The sequence below is a fragment of the Talpa occidentalis genome, unplaced genomic scaffold (genome assembly GCF_014898055.3).
Source record: "Talpa occidentalis isolate TD23 unplaced genomic scaffold, MPIMG_talOcc4v2.1 talOcc4.9, whole genome shotgun sequence".
Taxonomy (NCBI): Eukaryota; Metazoa; Chordata; class Mammalia; order Eulipotyphla; family Talpidae; genus Talpa; species Talpa occidentalis.
This window is the reverse complement of record NW_023605305.1, coordinates 82,107,969-82,133,821: the sequence shown is the minus strand read 5'-3', so window position 1 is coordinate 82,133,821 and position 25,853 is coordinate 82,107,969. Positions and strand designations below refer to the sequence as shown.

The 25,853-nt window shown below is 43.4% G+C and overlaps 2 protein-coding genes across 6 annotated transcripts in view; one reads left to right on the top strand and one right to left on the bottom strand.

Moving 5' to 3' along the window:
* The window catches only part of SGCD (sarcoglycan delta), a 925,354-nt gene that overhangs the window by 258,847 nt on the left and 640,654 nt on the right, over positions 1 to 25,853 (bottom strand). The window lies entirely within an intron of this gene.
* LOC119236871 (60S ribosomal protein L17-like) lies at positions 24,880 to 25,616 on the top strand. The gene is made up of 2 exons (XM_054691071.1): positions 24,880 to 24,959; positions 25,045 to 25,616. Exons 1-2 carry the CDS (start codon positions 24,880 to 24,882, stop codon positions 25,577 to 25,579), a joined length of 615 nt encoding a protein of 204 aa, XP_054547046.1. The 3' UTR covers positions 25,580 to 25,616.

Genomic DNA, 25,853 nt, shown 5'->3' with positions numbered 1-25,853 from the left:
AGAAAGTTCCTTCTAATGCTAAGTAAAGGCATATATTGGTATACCTATATATAGGGCAGTAATTTGTTTCTACCTTTGATCGTGGTAATACTCTTCCTAGTTTTCATTTTAAAATTATTTGGAATTCTACATATTTAAATTATATGGTTTAAAAATAAATGCCATGGGGCCTCCCTGGTGGCACAAGGGGTTAAGACACAACCTATGAAGCTATCCGCAGCCACTGTAGTATGAGTTCGATCCCCAGCCAGGGAGCTAACCCACATGGCACAGCAGAACTCTCCTGACTCACTCATTGCTCCCCTCAGCAGTGTATTTCAGTCATTCTTCCTGTTCTGCTCCCCACTCTATTTCTGGTGAGTCCTCTCACCCCCACACCTCTGGCCTGTACCCCGGTTCTTTTTTCTAAAGATTTATTTATTTTATACAAGAACTGGGGTACAGGCCAGATGCATGGGAGGGTGAGAGGATTCACCAGAGATGGAGCAGGGAACAGAACAGGCAGACTGACGAAATATACTGCTGAGGGGAGTAGCAGGCGCGACAGGAGAGGTCTGCAGCATCATGTGGGACCATCACCAGCTGGCTGGGATCGAACCAGCGCTGCAGAGGCTGTGGACAGCTTCACAGTGTGGTGCTCAACCACCTGCACCACTGGGGGAGGCCCCAAGTACCCCAGTTCTTGTATGCATAAATAAATAAATATTTCAAAAAAAAAAGAAAAGAAATGCCAGTGTTCTGGGATTTTTCCCCATGTCACCTCAAATGGTAATGAAAATTCAAGGCCCCTGCCTTCTCTTATCTCTTCATTTAGAATACAAACATTCTCTCTGCAGGGGATTGCAAGTGGATCCAAGCCATCTTTTGATGGCCTTCTCCGGGAGCTGTATACTGTATATTGCCCTTTTTCTTGGGCTTACAGTATTTACCTCTGCAGGGAAAATGTAGACTGAGTGTTGGAAGACTTTTAAATACAGGTTGAAGAAGTCTCTTTCTGAATCCACCTTTTGCCTTTCTCCCCATCCAGCCAGGTCATGCACTCACCATGAGCCATGCAAGAGGCCTGGGCCCTATGAAAACATTTGTGTGTTTCTTGCCTCTGTACCTGACTGCCCCCTGCACTGTGGGCGGGAAAAATGGACCATTCTGGACAATCACAGAGCCAAGCTCCAGCCACGGTGGCAGCTCCCATCTCCAGCAATCCAAACAGCTGGCCACCCAAACTTTCTGAGAGGATAGAGACAGAACAATGTCAAATACAGTAGCTGGCTTCCTGGGCCTCTGAGCTGCTCCTGGGGTGGAGGGTGAGGAGTAGAGAATATTTGCAGGGAGCTTGATCCCAGAAGACCTCCTCTTCCTTCCAGCTGGACAACACACTGTTTCAGGCTTTCATTACCTAAAAATGAACAAAACCACCCATCGCAATGGATCTACAACACCCCAGCCTTGGACACCAAGTTTATAGCTGACCCAGTTTAGGAGAAATGCTGAAGTTGGTCAAGTATCATTTTTACTCTGATTTTCCTATGTCTGTCCTTTTGGAGGATTCTCAGGTCACTTCCTTCTCTCTTGCTTCATTTCTTTATCTACTCAGTGGCTCATTCATTCACCCAGTTTGCAAACATATGTGAATGTGCCAGGAGTCCACTTGATATAGGAAATGCTCTGGTGAGGACTCTCACACATAATACTGCCTTTATGAAACTACAGTCCAGTGGAAACCCATATGGTCCAAATCATCTGACAAGTGCAGATATGCTTGCCACTGAGAAGCAGAGAAGCCAGCTTCATATACCTTTATCCACATACCTGATCACACAGCCCTTTCTAAGAGTGAAACCTGCTCCACCAGACCAAAGTGATTTTGAAGGGCACATTCCCAGGTAGAGTCAACTGAGCCACACATAAGGGACCTGAGGGTTGAGGGCTTCGGGAAGGTTCTTACAGAAAAACTAGGTAGGACTAGACATCTTCTTCCATATGTCACATGTCCCTATGAACAAGGCCCTTCCTGATCAGAGCAGGCAACTGCCAGTGCTGTAAGTTTGTGTGTCTGCAGAACTGCCCTGGAAATTAATTTCAGGAAACATGAGGCTATTATGAGCATTTCATCCAGCTCATGCTGCAAAGATGGGACTGCCAAAGAGGTTCCACAGCAAGCCTGCTACTGTTCAGTACCATCCCATAGACCATGCTAATAAAGAACTCAAATAACTACTTTCCATGTCATGCTCAGGTGAGAAAATCAATATAATTCATCCCCAATAATGTTCTAATTAATGAGATCTCATGTTACTTTGTGCAAACTGAAATTGTCTTACACAATAAGTCTAGTACAGAGCTTTATCAACGCACAGAGCTGGAAATGGAGGGAGGCATGGGGAGAGGGCACAAGGGCGATGTTTGGACAACTTCTGAACAATTAGAGCCAGGCAGTTCTGAGTTCTAGATATTGAAGGACCTCAGACAGAGAAGGGTGAGAGTCAAGGATGCAGCAGATGGGATTTTATTGAGGTAGACTAGGGAGGACCTCCAAAGCACACACTTCAGTTCAAACAGACCTGGGTTTGAATTCTGCCTCCTGGGCTGGCAAAGTGGTATTACCTTGAGCAACATTGTTTAATTTTAGTCTTAAATGAATTGCATTTTCTTCTTCTGTAAAACAGGAGGATCTGTATCTAAGAAAACAACCAACTTGGTTTAAAAATGTGCCAAAGCCCTTAGCACACACCAAGGAAGACCTACAGATGGCACATAAGCATATGAAAGGAGGCTCACATCTTATGCTATCAAGGAAATGCAAATTTCAGCACTGAGTTACTACCTCACACAGATCTGAATGGCCCAGATCTGGAACAATAGTCACTCAAATGCTGGCAAGATGTGTAGTGACAGAAACTCTCTTCTGATGGTGTAAATGCAAAGTGGAACAGCTACTTGGGAGGAGAGTTTGGCAATTTCTTATTAAATTCACCACCCAGCAATGAGGCTTCAAGGTATTTACGAGTTGAAAACTTATGTCCCCCATATAAATAAATAAAACCCCACACACGGTGTTTACAACAGCTTTAGCCCTCACTACCAAAACTTGTTAGCAACCCAGATATAACCCTTCAGTAGAAGAGTTAATAAATCAACTGTGGTCCATCCAGAGAAGGGAATGTTACTCAGTGCTAGAAAGAAATGCGTTATCAAGCCACAAAAAGTCATGGAGTCATCTCAAATGCACACTGCTCAGTGAAAGAACTCTCTGAAAAGCCTAGGTATGAGTCCAGCTCTGTGACATCCAGGGACGGGTCAGTCTGTGGACACAGTCAAAGATCAGTGGTGGGCCAGGGCTGGGAGGCAGGGAGGATGAACAGGAGCCCAGAGGGCGCTAAGGCTGTGAAATGACTCTGTGTGAGCCCATAATGATGGAGATAAATCATTACATGTTTGTCCAAACTCACACAATGGACACCATCAAGCGTGAACTCTAATGCAAACTATAGACTTGGGGGCCATATGAATCAGCAGAGCTCTGTCAGCTGTGACACATGCCTGTCTGTGCTGGGGCAAGGTGAGAGTGGGGGATCTGTATGTGTGTGGGGACAATGGTAGATCTCTGCATACCCCCCTCAATTTTGCTGTGAACTAAAACTGCTCTAAAAAAAGCCTTAGAAAAACAGTATTGATCCCTCCTGGGTAGTAACACAAAGTAAATACAATAATGAAAATAAGGCATTGAACCTGACAGGTGGTAAGGAGTCAGTAATAAGTAGTGATTATTATTACTTTGAAAGTTTAAAGTAATATTATTTCTTTTTTATAACATCCAGGCTGTCTATTAGCATATCTGTATTCTGTGAGGCATGCCAAGATTGCAGGAGAAAGATGATTTTTGATGACAGCAACATGACCACAGCAGGACTAGAAAATTTGGTGAGAGGATTCAACAAGTATGAATTATTCCTAGTCATGTTGCTGGGCTCGTAGATTGTCAAATTGGCCACTTGTGTTAGACTGCACAACATAGAGTGATCCAGAAATATCCCTTTCAGTGTATACCAAATGGTCAGATTCTGACAGGTGTATCTGGTTGTTTCTGTATGGGGATGATACACCCTCAATTATATCACCACATCTTATATCTTAAGGAAAGATTTGACAGTGGTGGGAGTGTAACTGACTTGATTGATTTATTTATCTCTGTAATTCTAGAGGTGTCCCAATAACATGTTGTGAATTCTCTGGGGACTTTTCCAAAGGGACGTTGTCACAGGCTGAGAGTTAGCTCTCTATCTGTCTGCTTCCCCTGTGGGTTCTAGGCATCATTCTGGACATGGCCATCAAATCTTTCCTGTTTTCTTCTACTATATTGAAGCTGGCCCTTTTCATTTTTTCTTGCCTTAGAATAATACACCTAAGGTTAGAAATCTAAGACTGTACAAAAATGAATAATGATGTAAAAAATAAATTTAATAATAATAATGTGTGTGTGTGTGTATATATATATGTATATATATATATATACACATACATACATATATACATACAGCACTGTCTCAGTTTTCCCCAGCCTCCAAATCTTTCCCCGTGCCCTCTGCACTTCATAATGTCTGCTTCCACCTTGCATGTCTCTTACACCTGACACCAGGGACTTCAGGACATATATTGTCTTGTGGCACCTTTCCAAACACATCTAACTTTTTCTGTGTCTGTACAGGACACAGATTTTTGCCACCCAGTAAAAATCTTCCTTATTTTCACAGAAGCCATCTTGCTTTGGGGGCATAGTTTCTGTGCCTGTGTTTCCTGGGGGTGCAGCTCGGCCCTTGGTGAACGGTGATCCAACTCACCCACTGAGCAAGTTTCTTGTTCAGCACCAACCCTGTGCAGAGCCCCAAGCAAACAGGTATAAGGAGGCTACTGCTTTTTGGGAAGTTACATGTATATAAGTGTTCCTAGAAATCAGAGGCTGTGTTTTTATGATTTTTCCATCTCTAGCAACTAGCATGCTATGTAGTAGCCAGCTATAACACATCTCCAAAAGCTGGCTAAAGAATTAAAGACTCAAACTGCCTCAAGAACGTGTGATGGTAAAAGGAGAATGTGTATGCACAAGTGTATGCAGGCGGACCTCTTCAAGGTATCACCACGGATGAGCATGCAGACGTGCATCTAGAGCTCAGAGTAGTCCTGTGTGATCGATCCAGTGGCAGAGTAGGAAACCACAGCACAAGAGGTCAAGGGATGTATCCAAGGTCAGAGGCAGTGGATGGCAGAGGGGAGTTAAAACCAGGGCATCCAACTTCTTCCACAGGGTTATCATTACAGGGCTGTAATTACGCCCATTAGATGGCAGGGACCACAAAGGTGAGCAATTTGATTTTTCCTCCCCCCTGCCTATCTGAAAGGTGATGACTTTTGTCATCATTCTACATTTTGTCTCATCCTTACAGCAAATAAATACACTTCAAGATAAAGTCTATCATAGAACCATTCTGACATTAATGCTCTCATTTCACCAGCAAGATGGAAGGTCAAGTTCTATATGTCTATGGCTTGGGCTGAATATAGTCATTTTGATCAAAATACCTAAGAAAAAGTCAACACTGGAAACTAAAACACTTTAGTGTGTGATACACACACGCCCTCTAACACAATCAAAATTGAGCTCTCTGCCACCTCTTGATGGAGCCCCAGAAGATCCATCTAAAACCCTCAGGTTTGGCAGCATCACAGACAAGGGATGGAAACCAGCACAGTTTCTAGGGTAACCTTTGCGTGGAGGTTCTCAGCAGCAAAGGCGAACCATCAGTTTGTGTTCCATGGAGTCCTGTTTACAGTCTGCAGGCGCATTCACTGGCCCATTATGAAGAACACTAATGCTCTCAATTACACCTAAATTAAGATAAAGCAGTAACCTAGTTACTGTAAAAGTGGTTTTATTTATAGACAGCAATTTAATCTTTAATATGCAACCACCATCTGTAAAACTACTTAGCCCCATCTATCCCATTTATGTCTTTATTATCCTCTTGTAAAAACACACGGAGCATTCTTGGATGGAGATGCAAAATGAGTTCTTTCTGTGACACTTTTTTAAACTTAAAAATGTTGATGTAATTACAGTGGATAGATACATTTTTGCACAAAGTGCTCTTCATCCATTATATACTATAATGAAATTAACCACAGTCTCCCTAGAAAGGAGCCTGATTTCTGACAGCTAAAGAGGAAGACTGTCTCCCTGTTCTGATAGGAGCATTTGTTTGGGTGGCAGACAAGTCTGGAAGAGGGGGTGCCAGAGGAGGCGGCACAGGGAGATTCCCAGGCTCAGGACTGGCAACCTTTTCAACTAAATCACCTCTCAGAAGAAAGCCCACCTCTGAGCACAGGGGCCCAGCTGCATTCCTTCAGCAGCTTTGCTGGAGGCCCAGCTTTGAAAGAGCAAACTGTCTCCAGTGTCAGAGCCCATCTGGAAACCTCACCAGCTTCTAAGCTCAGCATTTCACCAGTGTCTGTCTGTTTATCCCAAAGGATAGAAATGCTATTTTCTAAGCAGGGTTCCTGGACTCTTGAGGGGCTATACAGGCCTGACAGAGTCATTCCTTTAGAGATGAGTAGTTGGCAGCTGGAAGGAAAAATGGGGGAGGGGAAAAGGGAAGGGGAAAGGAAGAAAGAAAAAGAGAGACTTGTAAACCTGGAGGGACATTCAAAATAAGCACATTTACCTATTTTGTCAGTCTAATGTTTAATATGTAGAAATCTCAATGAATGGAGATCTTTGATTAGAATGATGAGATTTTTGCAGCTAAGAACCTGCAAAGATGACCTAATTGTGGCTTATCTTTCAGTTAGGGTGGCTGCCCTTTCACTTCTGCTTTGGCCAAGGCCAATGGAATCCACCAACCACATGGCCCCAGCCTTGGTGGTCCATTCCACTCTGGCACAGGAGATGGAATCTAAAAGGCACAACAGTCAAATCACCCCTTGCATTCATCCTGCAGAAGTGAAGCCCAGAGGAGTTGAGCAACTCTCAGTGATGTGGTGTGTTAGTGCTGCAGACTGGAATGGTTTCCTAGTCCTGAGGTCTTTACGTGCACGAGAGTGTTATTCATACACAATCAGCAGGGCCCATGATGGGAAAAATACAAGCCCGCAAACCAAACTGCAAAGAGATGACCACAAGTTCAGCTTTTAATCAGCACAATCTTCTAACACTTAGTCCCCGATAATGGGGAGAGAGGCTCATGCAGTGACACCCCACCTGCATTGTGCACTGCTGTGGCCATGGGAATAGCCATTCATTCCCACCCAGAATTTAGCCAGGTATTCTCCCAAGGGTCTGTGAAATTGCTCTTGTTCTTTGCAATATTCATTTTAAATGTGGGCATATATTAAAAGCAAACAGAGCGCAAGAAGGCAGAAGAGAGGGCAACAGGCATGAAAATATACATCCTCTGTAAAATAGAACTTCTCACTCTTTGGCTCCATCCCTACTACCAATCCCTTCAAAAATGTCAACTACAATCTGAGATCCTTTTCTCTTTTTCCTTTTTACATCTATCCTGTTATAACATAAGCCTCATGAGGGCAGGGACATTCTCTGTCCTATTCTCTATCACATCTCCATGCTCTGCATGGTACCTGATAAGTGAGGAAGATGATTATTAACTTAAAGAAGGAATACAATTCAGTTATAGCTGAAGGTGAAGGGGTTTTCCCGAGATCAACAATTGGGGAAAAAGGGCTTATGAAGCCAAATTACAAATGATAGTTACAAAGACACCTGAATAACTGAAGGAAATTCTCATACCATCTCTTGGAAAGAGAAACTGCATCTATACTGGGGCTTGAAATATATTCTTGTACCTTTGAGTTTTATCCTGTGCTTCCATAAAGAGCCTTGTTGTTGCCAATGAAATATGAAATGATGTTTTTGAATTTTTTTTTGATCAAAAAAGATAAACTCATGCAATTTGCAGCAACATGGATGCAGCTGGAAGGGATCATGCTCAGCAATATAAGCCAGAAGAAAAAAAAAAAAAAATACCGGATGGTCTCACTCATAGCAGGAATTTAGAAAACCTAAATAAGGGACCAGAAAAAAATACTAATTATGATAAAGTAAAAATCAAAATCAACAAGCAACTATAAACCAGAGACACACTACAGGGGGAGCAGAGAAGGGAGTAGGATCAAAACAAGGGGGTTGGGAATTGTATGAGGACTATAACCAAGATAAAAATGCATACATTGTGCAAAAATGAAAAATGATGTGAAAAATATATAAAATTAAAAATAAAAGTTGAGTAAAAAAAAAGAAATAAATGAAATGATGTAACAATGAACAAAATAATTTTTCACTCCAATTAACCCAATGTAGAGTTAAGAAAACTGACTTCCAGATATGTGGGGACATTTGAAAGGTGCAGAGGTAGGGAACTGAGGTTGCAAACTGGGCGGTACATTCCACCCTAATGCACTCCACTCTGGTAGGCAGACTCTTAGGGTTAAGACTGGCTTTTAAGTCCTTGCTTCCTCTAAGTCTCAGCCTCATCTGCAGAATACACTTCGTTGATCTGATTGTATTTCATTAGCTCAGAGAATACAGAACAACAAAGCATGCTTTCTTAGAAGAATCACTCAATCACTGTTCTCCCCAAAAAACAATCCTGTTGCCACATTCTGAGCTCAATCAATTTTATTCCTTCCTACTGAACTCTGTAAAACTATTCCTGCCACAAAGAAAGTGCACCATTATTGGGGACCCAGGAGGACTGCTGGATTTAGAAGCTACCAGCTCTCACACACAACTTGCTGCTCCCCACCTGGAGAAGGAGCTCATCTCCAAGTTAGGTGAGTGGCCTTGTGACAGTGCACAGACACACGCCTCTCCTTCTATCCAAATCAGCCATTTCTCACTTGGGTGATTGCACAAAAATTTACGTATTAGCAGCTTCAGAGAGAGCACAGAATTAACCCCTGAGGCGTGATAATGTCCTACTCATCAATTGCAGGGAGCAGAGGTCAGGAAACAGCCTTGGCTGAATTCTACACGTTTCCAGGGGAACTTTCCCTGCACTCACGCAGGTGACCAATAGGCCTCTCATTATCAAAACCCACAGGGAAAGACACAGCCGCACTTGCTAGCAAATACAGGAGGTTTATCTGTGCAATCATATTTCCAGGAGTCACACTCAAAATGTAGAACTGTTGCCCAGAACTGCTACATGTGGGAATAAGCATGCATTTCAATGGGGTGCCCTAAGTTCTGATGAGTAAAGAATAAAGTAATAATTAATAAAATAGCTGTCACATTTGTCAAGCACACACTATGGACGACAAGCTGTATTGAGCTATTGACAAAATGTCCTCCTGAAGGAACATTGTATCATTTTCCCTTTACAGAAGAAGGAAACTAAGAGAGGTTCTTTAACTTGCTCAAGGACACACAGTTAGCAAGTAAGTGATGGATGTACACTAAGGTTTGTTTACCTCTGAAGCTGTGCCTATGACAAGCATGCCCCACTTGTTACATGTTCATCTTCTGCTGCTCAGTGTTTTTCTATGTTCAGAGGTATTCAGTGATGTGAAATGTGAAGGATGGTGCTGCAAGGCTGCTCCCACAAACCAGTCTAGACCCATCCTATGGTAGGGGTGAAGTCACAAAAAGAAAGTTTCAATTTTATAATTTATTTATTTTTTAAAAGATTTATTTATTTATTTCTACAAGCACGGGGGCAAGGGACAGTCAGAAGTGCGGGAGAGTGAGAGAATTCACCAGAGCCAGCGTGGGGAACAGAACAGGCAGACTGACAAAGTACACTGCTGAGGGGTGCAGCAGGAGAGGCCAGAGAGGTGTGCGTGCCATGTGGGACCCTTGCCAGCGGCTGGGGATCAAACTGGTGCTGCAGAGGCTGTGGGCAGCTTCGCACCTCAGCACTCAACCACTGCGCCACCAGGGGAGGCCCGCAATTTTTTTAGGATATGTTTCACAGCTGCAAGAAGCCCATTAAAATACTGATGGATCTTAGATGTTATGCCAAAAGCACAAACAACAAAAGAAAAATAGAATCCATGAACTGCACTTGCCAAATTCACATCATTGTGCTTCAAGGATACCTTCAACAGAGTGAAAAGACTGTTCAGAGGGTGGGAGGGAGTACTGGCACATCACAAGTCCAGAGTACAGCAAGGACTCTTACAACTTAGGAGTAGAAGGGCAATCTGATTTTTCAAAAGGGTTGGGGTGAGGAAAGTATTTGAAAAGACTTCCTTCCCAAGAAGATATATCCAATGGTGAACCCACAGGCAAAACAATCTTTGACATTAGAATTTGGGATGTGCAAATCAAAACCACAATGAGATAGCACCACTCACTCATGGAAAGCAATAATATAAGATGAATAATGGATGTTGGTGAAAATGTGGAGGAATTGGAACCCTTTGGCATGGCTGGTGGGAATGCAAATTGGCACAGCCACTGTGCAACAGACTTTGGCAGTAACTTAAGATGTCAAACCTAGAGTTACACTATGATTAAACAATCTGCTCTATACTTAAGAGAACTGAAAACATCTGCCCACTCAAGAAAAAACAAACAAACAAATCATTCATAGCAGCATTATTCCTAATAGCCAAAAGGTGGAAAAAATCCACTTGTCCATCAACTTATAAATAAACAAAAGATGCCATTAGCCATGAGAAGGGATGTTTTCCAGCTATAAAAAGAAATGAAGTGCTGACACATGTTACAACAAGGGCACTGTAACAGATACAAGAGGGTACATATTACAGAATTCCATTGAGAAAGGTAAATTCAGAAATAGAGGTAGGTGCATTGGTGGTTACCAGGGGATGGAGGAATGAGGAGTGACCAGTGGGTGTGGGCTTTCCTTTTTAGGGTGATGAGAATGTTTTGGAATTACATAGAGATGGCATTTGCCCATTTTAAATATACTAAATGCCACTGAATTGTTCATTTAAAAATTGTTATTGAGGTAACATCGGTTTACAATGCTGCATAAGATTTAGGGGATTAAGTTTACACCTCTTCTGAGGTTGGCGACCACACCCCACCCATCACCAAAGTACCCACAGTCCTTTACCACAGACCACTGGTGCCACCCCCATGTAGGTCCCCTCTCCTCTCCCTTTCCCCTCATTCTGCAGTCATATCACTAGGACTTGTTTGGTTTAGGTTTGTCTTTTTCTTGGTTTTGTTATTCTATATTCCACATACGAGTGAAATCACCAGGCATTTGTCCTTCTCCTTCTGACTTATTTCCCTGAGCATCATCCCCCTTCAGATTCATCGATGATGTTGCAAATGGTAAGAGTTCATCTTTTTTATTTCATAGCTGAGTAGTGTTCCATTATGTGGCTATACCACATCTTTGCATGAATTGTTTACTTTTTAGGACATCCTTTTAGGTTATTTGAATATCTCTATTTTTTTTTTATAGAGGCATGTTATTTATTTATTTATTTGTTTGTTTGTTTGTTTTGTTTATACAGCACTGGGTACAGTCAGAAGCGCGGGAGGGTGAGAGAATTCACCAGAGCCAGAGCGGGGAGCAGAGCAGGCAGAAGGACCGAAGTACACTGCTGAGGGCAGCAGCAGGTGGCAGGAGAGGTCTGCGCGCCATGTGGGACCCTCCTCCGGTGGCCGGGGAGCAGCCGGGGATTGAACCGGCACCGCAGAGGCCGCGGGCAGCCTCGCAACCCAGCGCTCAACCGCTGCGCCACCGGGGAGGCCCATTGAATATCTCTATTTAAAGAAAAAACAACAGATCACTTCTTAGGATGGATCTCCTATGTATTCTAGGCCCCAAAAGATTGATCAGAAGGTATAAGAGGCAAATCTTAATCATTTCCAGGTTTGTTTGTTTATGTGTTTATGTATTTGTTTAGGCCGTCTGTATAACCACCCAAGATCTCCAGTAAGGATACAAATATACAGGATTCCTGGCTAATTAAGTGCAGCATCCTGCACAGTGAGCTCTTAGTTTAATCAAAATCTTACTATGCAAAGCTTTTCAACAGTTCATGCCAAACAGCTAAAAAGCAGAGACTAGAGAAACTCACACATGCAGGCTCATTGGGGATGTAGTATCTATTAGCCCCACAAGATGGGAATCTGTTCTTGGTGGTTAAAGTTTCTGGTTCATTTCATGCATGAAGCAAAGGTACACACATAGTACAGACACAAACATAAAGCAAATGTGTACCTGTGTGTAACTATGGTATTCACATGGCACAGTGAGGGAAATGGTTATTAAAAAAAAGTCCTAAGAGACTCCCAACGGGAGAATGAGTGAAGAAAGGATTCTGAAATACTGTCCCACATACAGAAAGCAAGCCAGGAACCACCCACTTCTCTTGAGAAAAGGGCTAGTTTCCCCAAGGAAGAATCTTCCAGGAAATAAACTTTATTTAGCACTCAGGTGGCTATCCAGTGTCTGAATAAGGAGGGTTAGTGAGAATGCGGATAGACTGGGACTCTGACATGGCTGGTGGGACAGTCACTGTGCAAAGACTTTGGTAATACCTCAAGATATCAAGTCTAGAGTTACCGAATGAAAAGTCTTTGCCTGGTTAAGGGCACATGTGCACAGCTGTTCCCCGGCCATAAGACAGGGGCAACTCATCACCTCTCTGAACATGAGTTTCCTCAAAGAGAACTGACCTCATTGGGCTGCTGTATAACATGAACTTCAATCTCAAGGTACTTGGAAGAGTGTTGCACCTTTCCAGGCAGGTCAGCTGCTGCTGTTCTTCCTTTTCACCTCCTGAGGGTGGGGAGCCCCATGGCTGATAGTAGGGACCATGGACACAGATTGTTTGGTTGAGTTTTTACTGTGACTTGGGCAAATTCCTTAACAAATCTGACCTTCCAGGCCTCTTCATTGAAGATTAAGTTAAAGAATCAATTCCAGAAAAGCTTCAGCAGTGCCTGCCTCCTACAGTGGACTTCGTCACTGAGAGCTGATATTGTTGGCATGATTGCTGTGACAGTGATGATTCCCATTTGTCTGCATGGCTGGCATTGTTATACTTGGTGACATAAGGGGTACAAGAGATGTTTTAAAATGGAAAAAGTAGAACACAAATTGGTGAGGGCTCCCCAAGAGAAAAGAGAAGGAGAAAGGAGAGGGAGGGTATAAAATGATGATTTGCCAAAAAATGCAGTGAAGGTCCCATGACTTCCTCATGGATGGAACTTGGAGAACTCAGCAGGGCTGGGGTAGTGGTGGAGAGCTTCTGGGGGAGAGGAGAGAGTTGGGGTAAACCTGCCTTTCTATTATTTTGCTACAGACTCCTTGCTACTGTGTATTGAAATCATTTTTTGAAAGAGATCTTTCCATATTAACTTCCCTTCAACCTCCCTCCCTTGATGTAAATTGCCCACCTGAAAACATAGAAAATGGAGCCAAAGTCCACCTCACAGATAATGGGTCCTTAGGCTGTGGAGATGCCAGTGAAGCTAGAGCATATGGTGAGAACCGCAGGGAACAGGGGGTAATTCCTGCAGCAGGTTATTCCAAAAAGCCTCCTTTGAGAGGCCAACTCACAGCTTGTCCTGAACACTACATTAACTCAGTTATGGTTTCTAAAAATGCTCAATTTCCTACTGTCCCTAAATCTGACAAATATGCTCTTCTAATTCAGAACCCTTGTGGAGATCCTTCAACTCTCAATCAAGCAAGGTGCCACTTCCAGCCTACAAATCCAGCCTCCCAATGTATTGCCTTGGCTGCACACTCAGACAAAAGCCTTCAGTCCCTTTACATGCCATTATCTTTAGGCAACTGGGAATTCTCCTAGATGTTCTGCTCCAAACCCAGTAAATGGGCAGCTGCAATGATTTGGAGGGCTCATCAAATATCCCTTTCTAATGGGGTCAAAGTGTTGATTGCAAAACTGTCATTTACAAAATTAAAATACATATCTATCTATCTATCTATAAAAGCACACAACACATACATGCACGCACTTATACACATGCATGTATACATATGCCCATACAAGAGAAATATACATGCACACACATACATAGCTGTACACATACATACACATGGATGTGTGCTTTGTACACAATGTAATACATATACAGTGCATGCATGGACATATGTATGTGTACACATACATTCATATTGATACATATCTATCAATATGTATCGATATATATACCACATCTTAAAAATTCACTAGCAGCTATTTCTTCTCTGGTCCAGAGTTAAACATCTAGCCATCATATTGGGATCCCCTTTTGTTGCTAAATAAATATCAATCCATTCCATCTGTTACAAGGACTTGGTTTTCTCGAAAAATACATAAAATTTAGATGCTAATGTTGGTATTGTTTAATCACAGCAATAGGACAATCTTTAAATACTATAAAATTTGCCAGACATACAAGGAAACTTTAATTTCACTCTCAGCAACCTTTGTGCCATCTGTCATTCCTTAAAAATAACCCAATAGCTCTAGGCAAGATATTAACAGAGAAGACATATCAAACCTGTTTGGTCAGAGATAAAACTGCAGAAGAACTAAGATGCCATTAGGATGGGTACCTTATTTATTCTCATCTATGTTAGACCACAAACATTTCTTTAAAATGATTATGAAGACTCTCCTTTGGGGTATAATGGGAGGATCACAGGATCCCACTAAAACAATTAGGGAGTTTTATTTCAAAACATGATCCAAGTCACTGAGTCTATAAAAGGACTTATAGGGTGTAAGGATGGTATCTGCAATTAGTATTTTTTTTTTTTGATTCATCCATCTATGCATACAAGAGCTAGAGCACAGGACAGAGATGCGGGGGGAAGAGAGGATCCATCAGAGACAGAGTGGGGAACAGAACAGGCAGACTGATTGAAATACACTGCTGAGGGGAGCAGCAGGCGAGTCAGGAGAGATCTGCTTCACCATGTGGTTTCTCCCTGGCCGGCTGGAGATCAAACTCGAGCTGCAGAGGCTGCGGACCACTTCATAGTGTGGTGCCCAACCTCCCATGCCACCAGGGAGGACTACAATAATATTTTAAATAAACTTTTAATATAAAATGCATTATGTAAATAATGTATAAAATAACTATTGAAAATGCATGTTAGGAAGACATCAAGCCCGACATTCCATGAGTTTTACTTTTCAGGATGGAGCCAGTTTGTTTTTTTTAAAGATTCATTCATTCATTCACACAGGCCAGATGTGTGGGAGGGTGAGAGGATTCACCAGAGACAGAGCAGGGAACAGAACAGGCAGACAGACCAAAATCACTGCTGAGGGGAACAGAGGGTGAGACAGGAAAGGTCTGCCGTGCCATGTTGGTATCTCCCTGGCCGGCCAGCCAGGATCAAACCCGCGCTGCAAAGGCTGCAGAAAGCTCCACAGCACTGTATTCAATCGCCTGCACCTCCAGGGAGGCCCAGGAGCCAGTTTTTGGGTTTTTTTTTTCCCCTAAAGATTTATTTATTTACTTGTACAAGCACTGGGGACAGTCAGAAGCGTGGGAGGGTAAGAGAATTCACCAGAGCCAGAGCGGGAAACAGAACAGGCAGACTGACGAAATACACTGCTGAGGGGAGCAGCGGACGCGACAGGACAGGTCTGTAGCGCCATGTGGGACCCTCACCTGTGGCCCGGGATCAAACTGGCACTGCAGAGGCTGCAGGCAGCTTCACAGCCCAGTGCTCAACCACTGTGCCACCAGGGGAGGCCCTGGAGCCAGTTTTTAACAGTTTATTAAATGTGACATGTTTGAAGTTCCACTACAGCACCAAGGGTAATGCCTGAATGGATGAATAAAATTCAGGACAGGGGACTGTATTAACCTCTTCTCAGCCAGGAGGAGCTCCAATTACATGAGGCTGGACTTCTCAGCTGTATGGGGCAACTCATCAGGACCCTAACATTTTGATGAGAAACTCCATGTACTGGACTGTTCAGTGCTAAGGAATGGTCTCCAGGGGACTGATTATCTGGGAACTACCAAAAGTTGGATTTATTTTTGTCTTTATAAAATGGGAGAGAGCTTGGACCTTTCCTTGGAAGGGGTGACAGCAAGAATAGCTAGGTGAACCAGGAGGTGGGGTTCTAGGTAACAGGAAGGGCCACAGCCTCATCTGAATGCAGAGGTTCTGTGTGAGTACTGGGACATGGGCAAGCTTCTGCACCCCCACCCTGTGTCTCAGCTACAGTGGTGAATGAGAGGCTCCTGCACAACTCTAACTTTCCAATTTGATTACTCGTAAGCTTCTGCAGCATCTCAGATAAGAAATGAGATCCTGTACAGGCAAAGCTATACATTAAAGTCATGTTCTTATGATCTTATTACTGATTTCTTAAGAACAGAATTCATTTATTCAAGCATTAACTCAGTCAACAAATGCACTACTTCATTTGTGTGTCTATTCTTCAGAGAGCTGGAAAGATAGCAGGACATTTTCAGACCTCAGAGTGCATAAGAAGCACCTAGGAAATTTGTAAAATTTACTTTATACTTCCTTCCCCCCTGATTAAGTCTGGGGAATAACCAACACAATTGAATTTAAAAAAATTAAATTGAATTATTTTTACTGTTGTTGGTTTACAACACTTAGGGGTACTGGCTCACAGCTCTTCAGATGTATGTCACCTCACACACTTCCTAAACACCCATAGTCCATTGGGACCCTCCGCCTTCTGCTCCCCCCCTCCCACACCCTACCCCTCTGGTAGCCTCTATTCTACAACCTAGACCATTGGGTTGTGGGCTGTGCCTGCACCATCTTTTGAGGAAGCGTGGTCCAGTGAGAGGGGCAGGTAGCTAAGGCAGCTACTTCCAATCTGAGCAAGGACAGACTTGGTAGGTGTAGGCTGACGACCCCAGGCTCCCTACTTGGTATGGGGGCAAGGAATGGTTCCTGAGAGGAAAGAACAGTCAGACAAGTACTGAAAGATGTACAGATGGTCACCAGCTCAAGAAGAGGATGAAAAGCAATTATTGTGTACAGAAAATAGCTTAGACAAACACTTGGAGTCAAGAGGCATCCCGCCAAGCCAGATCGTTCTCCAAAGGCCTAAATTGAATAAGTTCCCCTACCTTAAGCTCCTCTTCAGAAGTATTTTTAGGGGCCTCCCTGATGGTGCAGAGGTTAAGTCTCAGAGCTATCACCAGAATGGCCTGAGTTCAATCCCCGGAGAGGGAACTAACCCACATGACTTAGCAGACCTCTCCTGTCTCACCAGCTTCTCCCCTCAGCAGTATATTTCAGTATATCCACCTGTTCTGCTCCCCACTCTGTCTCTGTTGAATCCTCTCACCTCCTGCACCTCTGGCCTACACCCAAATTCTTCTATGCAAGAATAAATAAATAGATCTATAAAAATAAAATAAATATTGGTAGGATTAATAAATGGGGGGATAAAAATAAATTAATATATCAAGTGGTCAATAACTCACAGACATTAGCATACTTGAACTCTGGTGGCATTTGCTGGCGAGAAGCTACAGAATTAAAGAAACTCCATGTCTCTACATCCCTTGCCAAGGAGATATTCAACAGAATATACAGAAAATAATTTTAGTACTTGGCATAGCAAGAGCTGATATCTAAATAGACTTGTTGCTTCTAGTCTTTCACATGTATCATCCCAGGCTCAAAATAAACCATGAAATTCTCTTTGTCTATTATACAGATTTTTCATTTTCTTCATGATTACAAGTATGGCTGGATCATAATCTTTAGTGATCTGTGTCTCTCTGTAAGAAAAGTCTGAGGATATTCTCAGCCTTAATGACAATAGGGGGAAATCCCCTTTGCAATACTTAATTCACAAGTTACATTTCATTAATGACATGGGAGTCATGTGCCAAAGGCAGAAATGAGAATGCGCTATGCTGTGTGACCTGCACAAGTGGCATAACCTGTCTGTGCCTCATTTGTCTTCTTATAAAAAGAATGGCATGAATAAGGTAAGGCTGAGAACTGTTCCTCTTCTGACATTCTCTGAATCAAAGCAGCGCATTTCTAGAGGAATTAATTAATCCCCTAGGGATGAAATGAGATAAGCAGTTGCTTTTTATACTACATGACTCTGCAGAGTCTCTCTCTACAGGAATTGGAGCTGCAGAAAAAGACCACGTGACACGCCATTGCCTACCCAGCCTGTTTTCTAAGCCATGCAGTAAATTGAGGGATGATTTTGCGAAGCCAAGATGACTTCCGTGGCAGCTATAATTTTACCTCCTCAATGACTGAGCCAATTTTCTCCTCCAGCTCTCTTACACACCTTTAATGAATACATGTTTCTTTGATTAAATTAACATTTTTGTCTACCTAATTAGCCCGAAAAACCTATGCTGAACTGATCTGGTAGTGACTTCATTACCGTTCATCGGCGCGTGTTTGCGACCCATCACTGTCAGTCCCATCCCCTAATGATTAGGGGAACATTACGTTTGGGTAATTTGGCTTTCCTGGCCTTCACTGCATTCCCACGGATGAGCCAATCCCCACCCGGCATCGACCCTGCTTGACAGTGACAGATGTTTTAATCACAGGGTTTCAGTCATTAATGTCCATCAGCATTGCTAGCCAGGTTTGCAGCAAATACCTTGATTCACAACCAAAACTAATTAAATACTATCTTTGTAATTGCCTTATAGAGTTACCCTGCCCTAAGTGGGCCAATGTGACAAGAGCTGAAAAGTAAAGCCTTAAATGAGGTGGAGATTGAGGGAGTCCTGGGCTGGTTGCACTGCATTTCCCGTCCACATGCTTAATAAATGGTGTGAGTGTGTGGGGAGCTATCCATCCCCTCCAAATGCAATGGTCAGAAAAGTACATCTTAGTTTTGTTTGTTACTCTACCAGCCCAGTTTTGGACACGTTGCCTTCTTAGGTCTATGATGTTTCCACAAGATTCTTTTGTGTACAAGCAGGGTTGAGAAGAGGCTGAGGAGCAGCATCTTCATTCTCCATGCACTGGCCCTTCTTCTGGTATCAGTCACTGGAGACCGCCAGGTCCCACACTGCCTTCCCAAGGGGCCCTGATGGTGTTGGCTCCATCTGAGTTACAAGGGTGGCAAGTGACTTGGGCATAGACAGTAATCACTGGGCTTTCCAGGTAGCACAGATCTGCTGATGGTGCAGATGTTAGCCAGCGGAGGCCAGACACAGGCAATGAAACTTGATACTGGGAATCTCATCTGAGCTATGAAATCTTTCTATCTCTCCATCTTTCCCATCTTTCCAAAGGCATTTCCCACTCTGAGTAAGGTGAAAGACTGCTGTCGCCATCTTAAAACCACAAAGGGAGGAGATGCTTTTGCAAAAAGTGGCTTCTAGGAGCCCAAACACTGGATGGGAGGACCAACCTGTAGAGACATGGATTCACCCTTTCATCCAGCTGCCCGCTGCATAGACTGAAATTTTCACATCAAATCCCCTGGAATTTTCACATCATGCCCTGATAAAAGACCTGCCTGCCAAAAGACACACACCCACTAAAGGAGTGATAACTACTTAGAGTAGTTGTACATTTGTTGTCCTCTATGACTTCCAAATGATGCTGTCCAGTTAGGAGGGAAGAAACTGTTAATCTCATTTTACTTTATTTTACTTTACTTTATTTTATATTAAAGACTTATTTTTATTTAGGCATACAAGAACTTGGGTGTAGGCCAGAGATATGGGAGAGATGATCCACCAGACACAGAGTGGGGAGCACAACAGGCAGATTGACTGAAATACACAGCTGAGGGGAGCATCAGGTGAGACAGGAGAGGTCTGCTGCGACACATGGGTCACCTCCCTGGCTGGGGATTGAACTCATACCACAGTGGCTGCCAATAGCTTGATAGTGCTGAGACTTTAACCCCTGCGCCACCAGGGAGGCCCCTATTAATCCCATTTTAGATTGAAGCACAAAGACGGGGCCTGGCCAATGCAGCCAGTGCTGAGATGAACTAGTTTCCAGGTCGGCCCACCACCAACTTGGGCCTTTGTTCTCCTGCTTAGTTTGTGGTCACTTGCTTCCCCAACCTGGTTCTTCTATATCAGTACTGGATAAGGCATGGCTTTGGCACCTGCCTTGTTTCAGTGCCTGCTCCATGTATTAGTTAGCTGCCAATTGGCAAGCATAACATTTGTAAACATTAATATTGTATCGATAATGGAAGTAAAGCCTGAACTCACTGCATTCAAGAATGATGAGAGTCATTCTATCTCGACCACAGAAAACTTCAGAAAAGAGATACTATTTATTGTCTACATTGATTCCAAACTAAGAATGAACTATGCAACTTTATATTTGTTGTAATAAAAGTTCCAGCTTCTGTGATCTGTATTTCAAGATACACATCACAGAAGTCGCTTAAGGAAAGTGTCCCTTACCAGGACACTAGTAATGGCCCCTCCCTGGATTCATGTCAACTTAATTACTTAAGGTTCTTCCCAGAAACGGTTTCCAAAATAAGGAACTAACAGGCCAAGCTATTTTCAGTTAAGATCAAATCTTGGGTCTCCTTACTAGGACAAGCCTAAATAACTGGCAGGGACATTTTTTGAAGGTGGTTTTAAAAAGAGAGAGTGTCTGCTAATGACACTTTCTTTTTAGCTCTGTGACTGGGGGCAGATTACTAAACTTCTCTAAGCCTCAGTTTACTCATGTAAACAGAGAACGTTGTCCTCGGCTTTACCACGTGTGCACTGATGGATGCTGAACATACACATGCAGGAAAGAGTTTCCATGGTGGCTGGACTCTTTTCCCTTCCAGCTCTAGATGGCTTCAAGGAACTGGATTTTGGCAAGATCCCTAAGCATTCCCAGAACTGATAAGAATGAATCACTATTCCTTAACTGGACAAAGAATAGGGCTCATGCTAATGATCTGCTTTCCTTCTGGAACTTTGGCACATCCCAGGCATCAGCTGTCCACATAACGGGCCCTGCACACTGTGTCTCTAATGCACTTCTCCTTCTGAGAACACTGTGCAGGTATGATCACAGCTCTGGGCTAGGACAGTCAGGTGCACCTCGGGCAACTCCACCAACAAGGACTCTGGAAGCTTGTGTCTGGTTCCCCTGGACTTGACACCAAGCACCTTTTACCTGGCTGAGTGTGCTTAGAAACCTTTTCTGAAATAAATTGTAGACTATAAGCTGAGGCTGGTCTATCCTCCTAGAGAGTGACCGATGAGGAGGTTGTCGTGGGAACAGCTGCACTCATAGCAGGTAGCACAGAAATATGCAAGAGACAGAAGGCTTTATCACCATCGTGCTCTGGACACATGGGTGTTCTTGTTCTGAAATTGCAGGCACCAGCAATCTTAATGTAGAGAGACTGAGAATCTAGAATGCTGTCTGATTTCAGCTTTTGTGTGGTGGGAATGTGGGAACAGCATAGATCTCAATCAATCCCCATACCCGTCTTGAGGATTGACTATATGAGAATTGTGATAATTGTGCACTTTGTGGTGATTTAGATACATTGGTGCTTATCACGGGGAGAATACAAAAGTAAAGTGTGTTGAGGGACAGCTTTGACCAACATGTAGCTGCAAAGGAGTTAGGAATAAGCAGTCATAGGCTGAGCAAAAAGGGTAAGAGGAAAAATCAAATGCAGCATAACAGCAACCCTTAAAAAATTAAAGATTTGTGCAGAGGAAACAATAAGCATATTTTAAGAACACCTGCAATGAAAAGACACTTTATAAGTACATTGGAATGACTTTCTATGGAAGCAGAAGGGGTGAGAAAATGAAAGAAAGATTAAATACAAACTTAAATGGAGAGTCAGCCTTGTCCAGGTCCATGATGAGAACCCGATGAGAACAGAGCATGATTCACTCAACCTTCCGCAGCTAGAATCCAAAGCCCATCCATCTCCTACACTAATGAAAACAGAAATAATCCTATTACATCAGGTACCAGGGACACGCTGTTCACATGTCATCTTATTTTACACTCCCAACTCTACGAGGTAGGTCCTGTTTATACCCACAGCTTACAGAGGAGGCAGCCAAGGTGGGAAACAGGAAAGCAGCTGCTGGCTTCTCAAAGCTCACAGACTGTAAGGCATGGGCCCAGCTTGGGACAGAAGCAAGGAGTTAAAACAAGGTATTGGGGTTCAGCCTATGCCTATATGGCCACCGGGTCATGGGTCTATCCTGCAGGACGTCCTTCTTTCTCCCTTCCTGGGCTTAGCAAATTATAAGTGCCGGGCACTCTCTGGGAAGACAGAGAGAACACCTTTGCAATCCAAATCTTGACCTTCAGAGACGCAATGAGGGGAGATGCTGGGCAGGCCTGTACTCGCAGGCACCCGGGGATCTAGGAGATGTGCATGGGTGCCAATTCAATAGTTCCCATTTCAGTGGCTCCTGGAACCCTGTGAGAAGGAGCCTCCTGTGCTTTTGCTCAGATCCTTCCTTGCTAGTTTTGTGTCTGAATAAATGATAAGCTTGTGAGTGAACACTGCGGTCTCCCATTCATCACAACCATGGTTGTCTGGTCTCCACTTGCACACAGTTCTCCCAGCAATGCACAGGGGGACCTATTAGCCTCACTTTCCACCCATGGTTCTCAACTGGGACAAGAGGGCATTTGCCTCAAAGGGACATTTGACAGTGTATGGAGAGACTGTGGCGGCTGCAGTTAGGTGGCAGTTAGGTGCTACCAGCATCTAGTGGGGTGGACCCTACAAGGCACAGGCCATCCCTACAACAAAGAAATACCCCAAATTTCAATAATGCTGCCATTGGAAGAGTCTGCTTTATAGCTAAGGAACTGAAGAAAGCATACATTCTGGCACTCATGCATTCAGACACTGGGGAAAGTGTTCACCGTGCACCTGGATATCAAGGATCCAGCTGCATATTCTTCATTTCCAGTGAATCCCCTTCCTTTTCAAATGTGGTTTCCTTTAAAAGTCTGCTGCCCTCAATTATATGCGAATGCGAGGTAGGAAAAGCAAGAGGATCCCTGGGCAATCTCCTGCTCAAACACAGGCTTTATTTTGATGTCTGAGAAAGAGGAACCAGAAAAACTAGAGATTTGGTTAGTGAGGAAGAGTGTTTTGACAGGAATGGAATGGGAGGTGGGTTCCATATTCAGGATATGAACTGCAATATTGTCTTGGACATGGTGTCACTGTCTTTCATGGCTGGATTTTTATTTTGATTTAGCCTCCTGCAAACAGTCTTCCCCTTCCCTCCAAGTAAGCAATTCCAAGACCTCACAAAGCAACTGGAATGGGAAAGAGAGACCCAATGATCAGATCATGATCTGAACTATCCACCCCAGTGAATGGGTGATGCCTTTAACTTTCTGACCTTCATGGGAAAGCACATTAGTGAGGCTCTGATAAAACACTTTGAGCCAGTGGGTGTCTCCACAGGCTAATGTGGGCTCCTGGGCCAGCATCACAGGAGGGTGTACTCACCTCTGTAACTTCCAGAGGGCACTCACTGCCTCACAAACACTAGGGCTGTGGAAAGAGCCTCCCTGGGTATCAGCATTTATTCTGAAAGCAGTGCCTAATCAGAAAACTTAGCAAAGGTACTCAGGAGTAAGTGAAGGGATTTCTGGGTTCTTAAGTGCCATCCGTGATTTCTTGATGGTCCACAAGCAGACACCTCAAGTGAGACTAACAGCTTACATTGACTTAAGGGCTTTGTCATAGCCAACAATACGGAAATGGGTACACACACTATTCCCTTCCCAGCCATGTCTTCCTGCTGCATCTCTGCTGAAGATGATGCAGGGGAAGGTCAAACTGCACCTGGAGCTGAGCATCTGTTGTTACAGGAGTAGCCCTGTTCACCTATGTCTGTAAAGTTCATTGTCCTTTGCCAAGAAAGTAACAATGTAAAACAAAGACAACTCAATTGATCATCATGGAAACACCATGAACAATAGCCACAGCAGACTGGCCCCGCCCCTGTGGAAAAGAGCATGTAGGTTTCTCAAAATATTCAAGACAAATCTAGGGCATGACTCAGCAATTCCACTCCTCGGTATTTGCCCAGGGAATGCAAAACACCAATTGGAAGGGATATATGCACTCTTAGATTCATTGCAGACTTATTTACAACAATCAAGCTATGGAAACAACCTAATTCTCAAGGACAAAGGAGTAGATAAAGAAGATGTTACAGAATGGAATTCTACTCAACTATAAAAATAGATGAAATCTCTCAATTTGTGGCTGGAACATGGATGGAACTGGAAGGGATGATGCTAAGTGAAATAAGTCAGAAGAAGAACAAGTATGGAATGATCTGACTCATATGTGGATATAGAGAAACATAACAAAGAAACTTGAAAAAACTAAATGAAAATAAACCCTAAAAAACTAACTGCAGAATAGAGGCTACAACAAGGGAAAACTGGCGAGAAAAGGCAGGAGGCACAATGGACCATGGTGGAGGATTATGGGGGTTTTGGTGGTGGGTGTGGGAAAATACATTTAAAGAGTGGTGAGCCTGTTCCCCCCAAATCATAAATGAAATTGTAAACCAACGATACCTCAATAAAAAATGATGCACAGGGACTCCCTGGTGACACAAGGGGTTAAGCATCGCACTATGAAGCAATCTGCAGCCTCTGCAGCAAGAGTTCCATCCCCGGCCAGCCAGAGAGCAACCCACATGGCAAAGCGGACCTCTCCTGTCTTGCCCGCTGCTCCCCTCAGCAGTGTATTTCAGTCAGTCTGCCTGTTCTGTTCCCCACTCTGTCTCTGGTGACTCCTCTCATCCCTCACATCTCTGGCTGTACCCCAGCTCTTATATGCATAAATAAATAAATCTTTGAGAAAAAAAAAAGGATGCACCAAAAAAGCAGTAATAAAGTTAGTTTGACAACAAATACCAGAGTTGCTCTAAACAAGCTGGATATGGGGGACTGCTGTGGATTGGAGATAAGGCCTCCAACATTATTTGAACCCCAAATAAGAGAGAGGTTCAAAACCTCACGGTAAAGCAGACCCTGCAGAAAAGTTGAGCCAGGCTTTCTGGAAGGGTTTTGGCCAAAAGACCTCTCACAAGACCTCTTCCCGTAGGCGGCCTTGGTGGTCTCTGAAAACGGTTCGCTACTCACTTGACCCAGAAAACCCTACAAAGTCATGCAAATCAAGAGGTTCAAATCTCCATGTTCATTTTAAGAACACTTGTGAAACTGCCCAGACCATCAAGGGTATGCATATCCAAAAAGCCACCAAGTATCTGAAGGATGTCACTCTACAGAAGCAGTGCGTGCCATTCCGTCGTTACAATGGTGGCGTTGGCAGGTGTGCCCAGGCCAAACAGTGGGGTTGGACGCAAGGTCGGTGGCCCAAAAAGAGTGCTGAATTTTTACTGCACATGCTTAAAAATGCAGAGAGTAATGCCGAACTTAAGGGTTTAGATGTAGATTCTCTGGTCATTGAGCACATCCAGGTGAACAAAGCCCCTAAGATGCGTCGCAGAACTTACAGAGCTCATGGTTGGATTAACCCATACATGAGCTCCCCCTGCCACATTGAGATGATCCTTACTGAAAAAGAGCAGATTGTTCCTAAACCAGAAGAGGAAGTGGCACAGAAGAAAAAGATATGACAGAAGAAACTGAAGAAACAAAAACTTATGGCAAGGGAATAAGGTCTACGTAAAATAAAAGGAAGCAAAAGTAAAAGCAAAATGTTGGTTGTCTTTTCATTAGTAAATATATTTCAAGTGTCTTCAAAGGAAAAAAAAAGACCTCTCACAAGAAAAGATATTTAAATGTAAAGCAATTTGTGCTGTCAGCTAGTCTGGTCAACTAAGTTACACATACCCTTTTCCTTGACCATAGCCCCTTGCTGGTGAAAACCTGGGGAAAGAGGTTTGGAAC

Coding starts and splice junctions, on each gene's coding strand:
- LOC119236871 (XM_054691071.1), top strand. CDS start 24,880: ATGGGGGACTGCTGTGGATTGGAGATAAGGCCTCCAACATTATTTGAA. Junction 24,960..25,044: donor GAGAGGTTCAAAACCTCACG/GTAAAGCAGACC, acceptor CTCTTCCCGTAG/GCGGCCTTGGTGGTCTCTGA.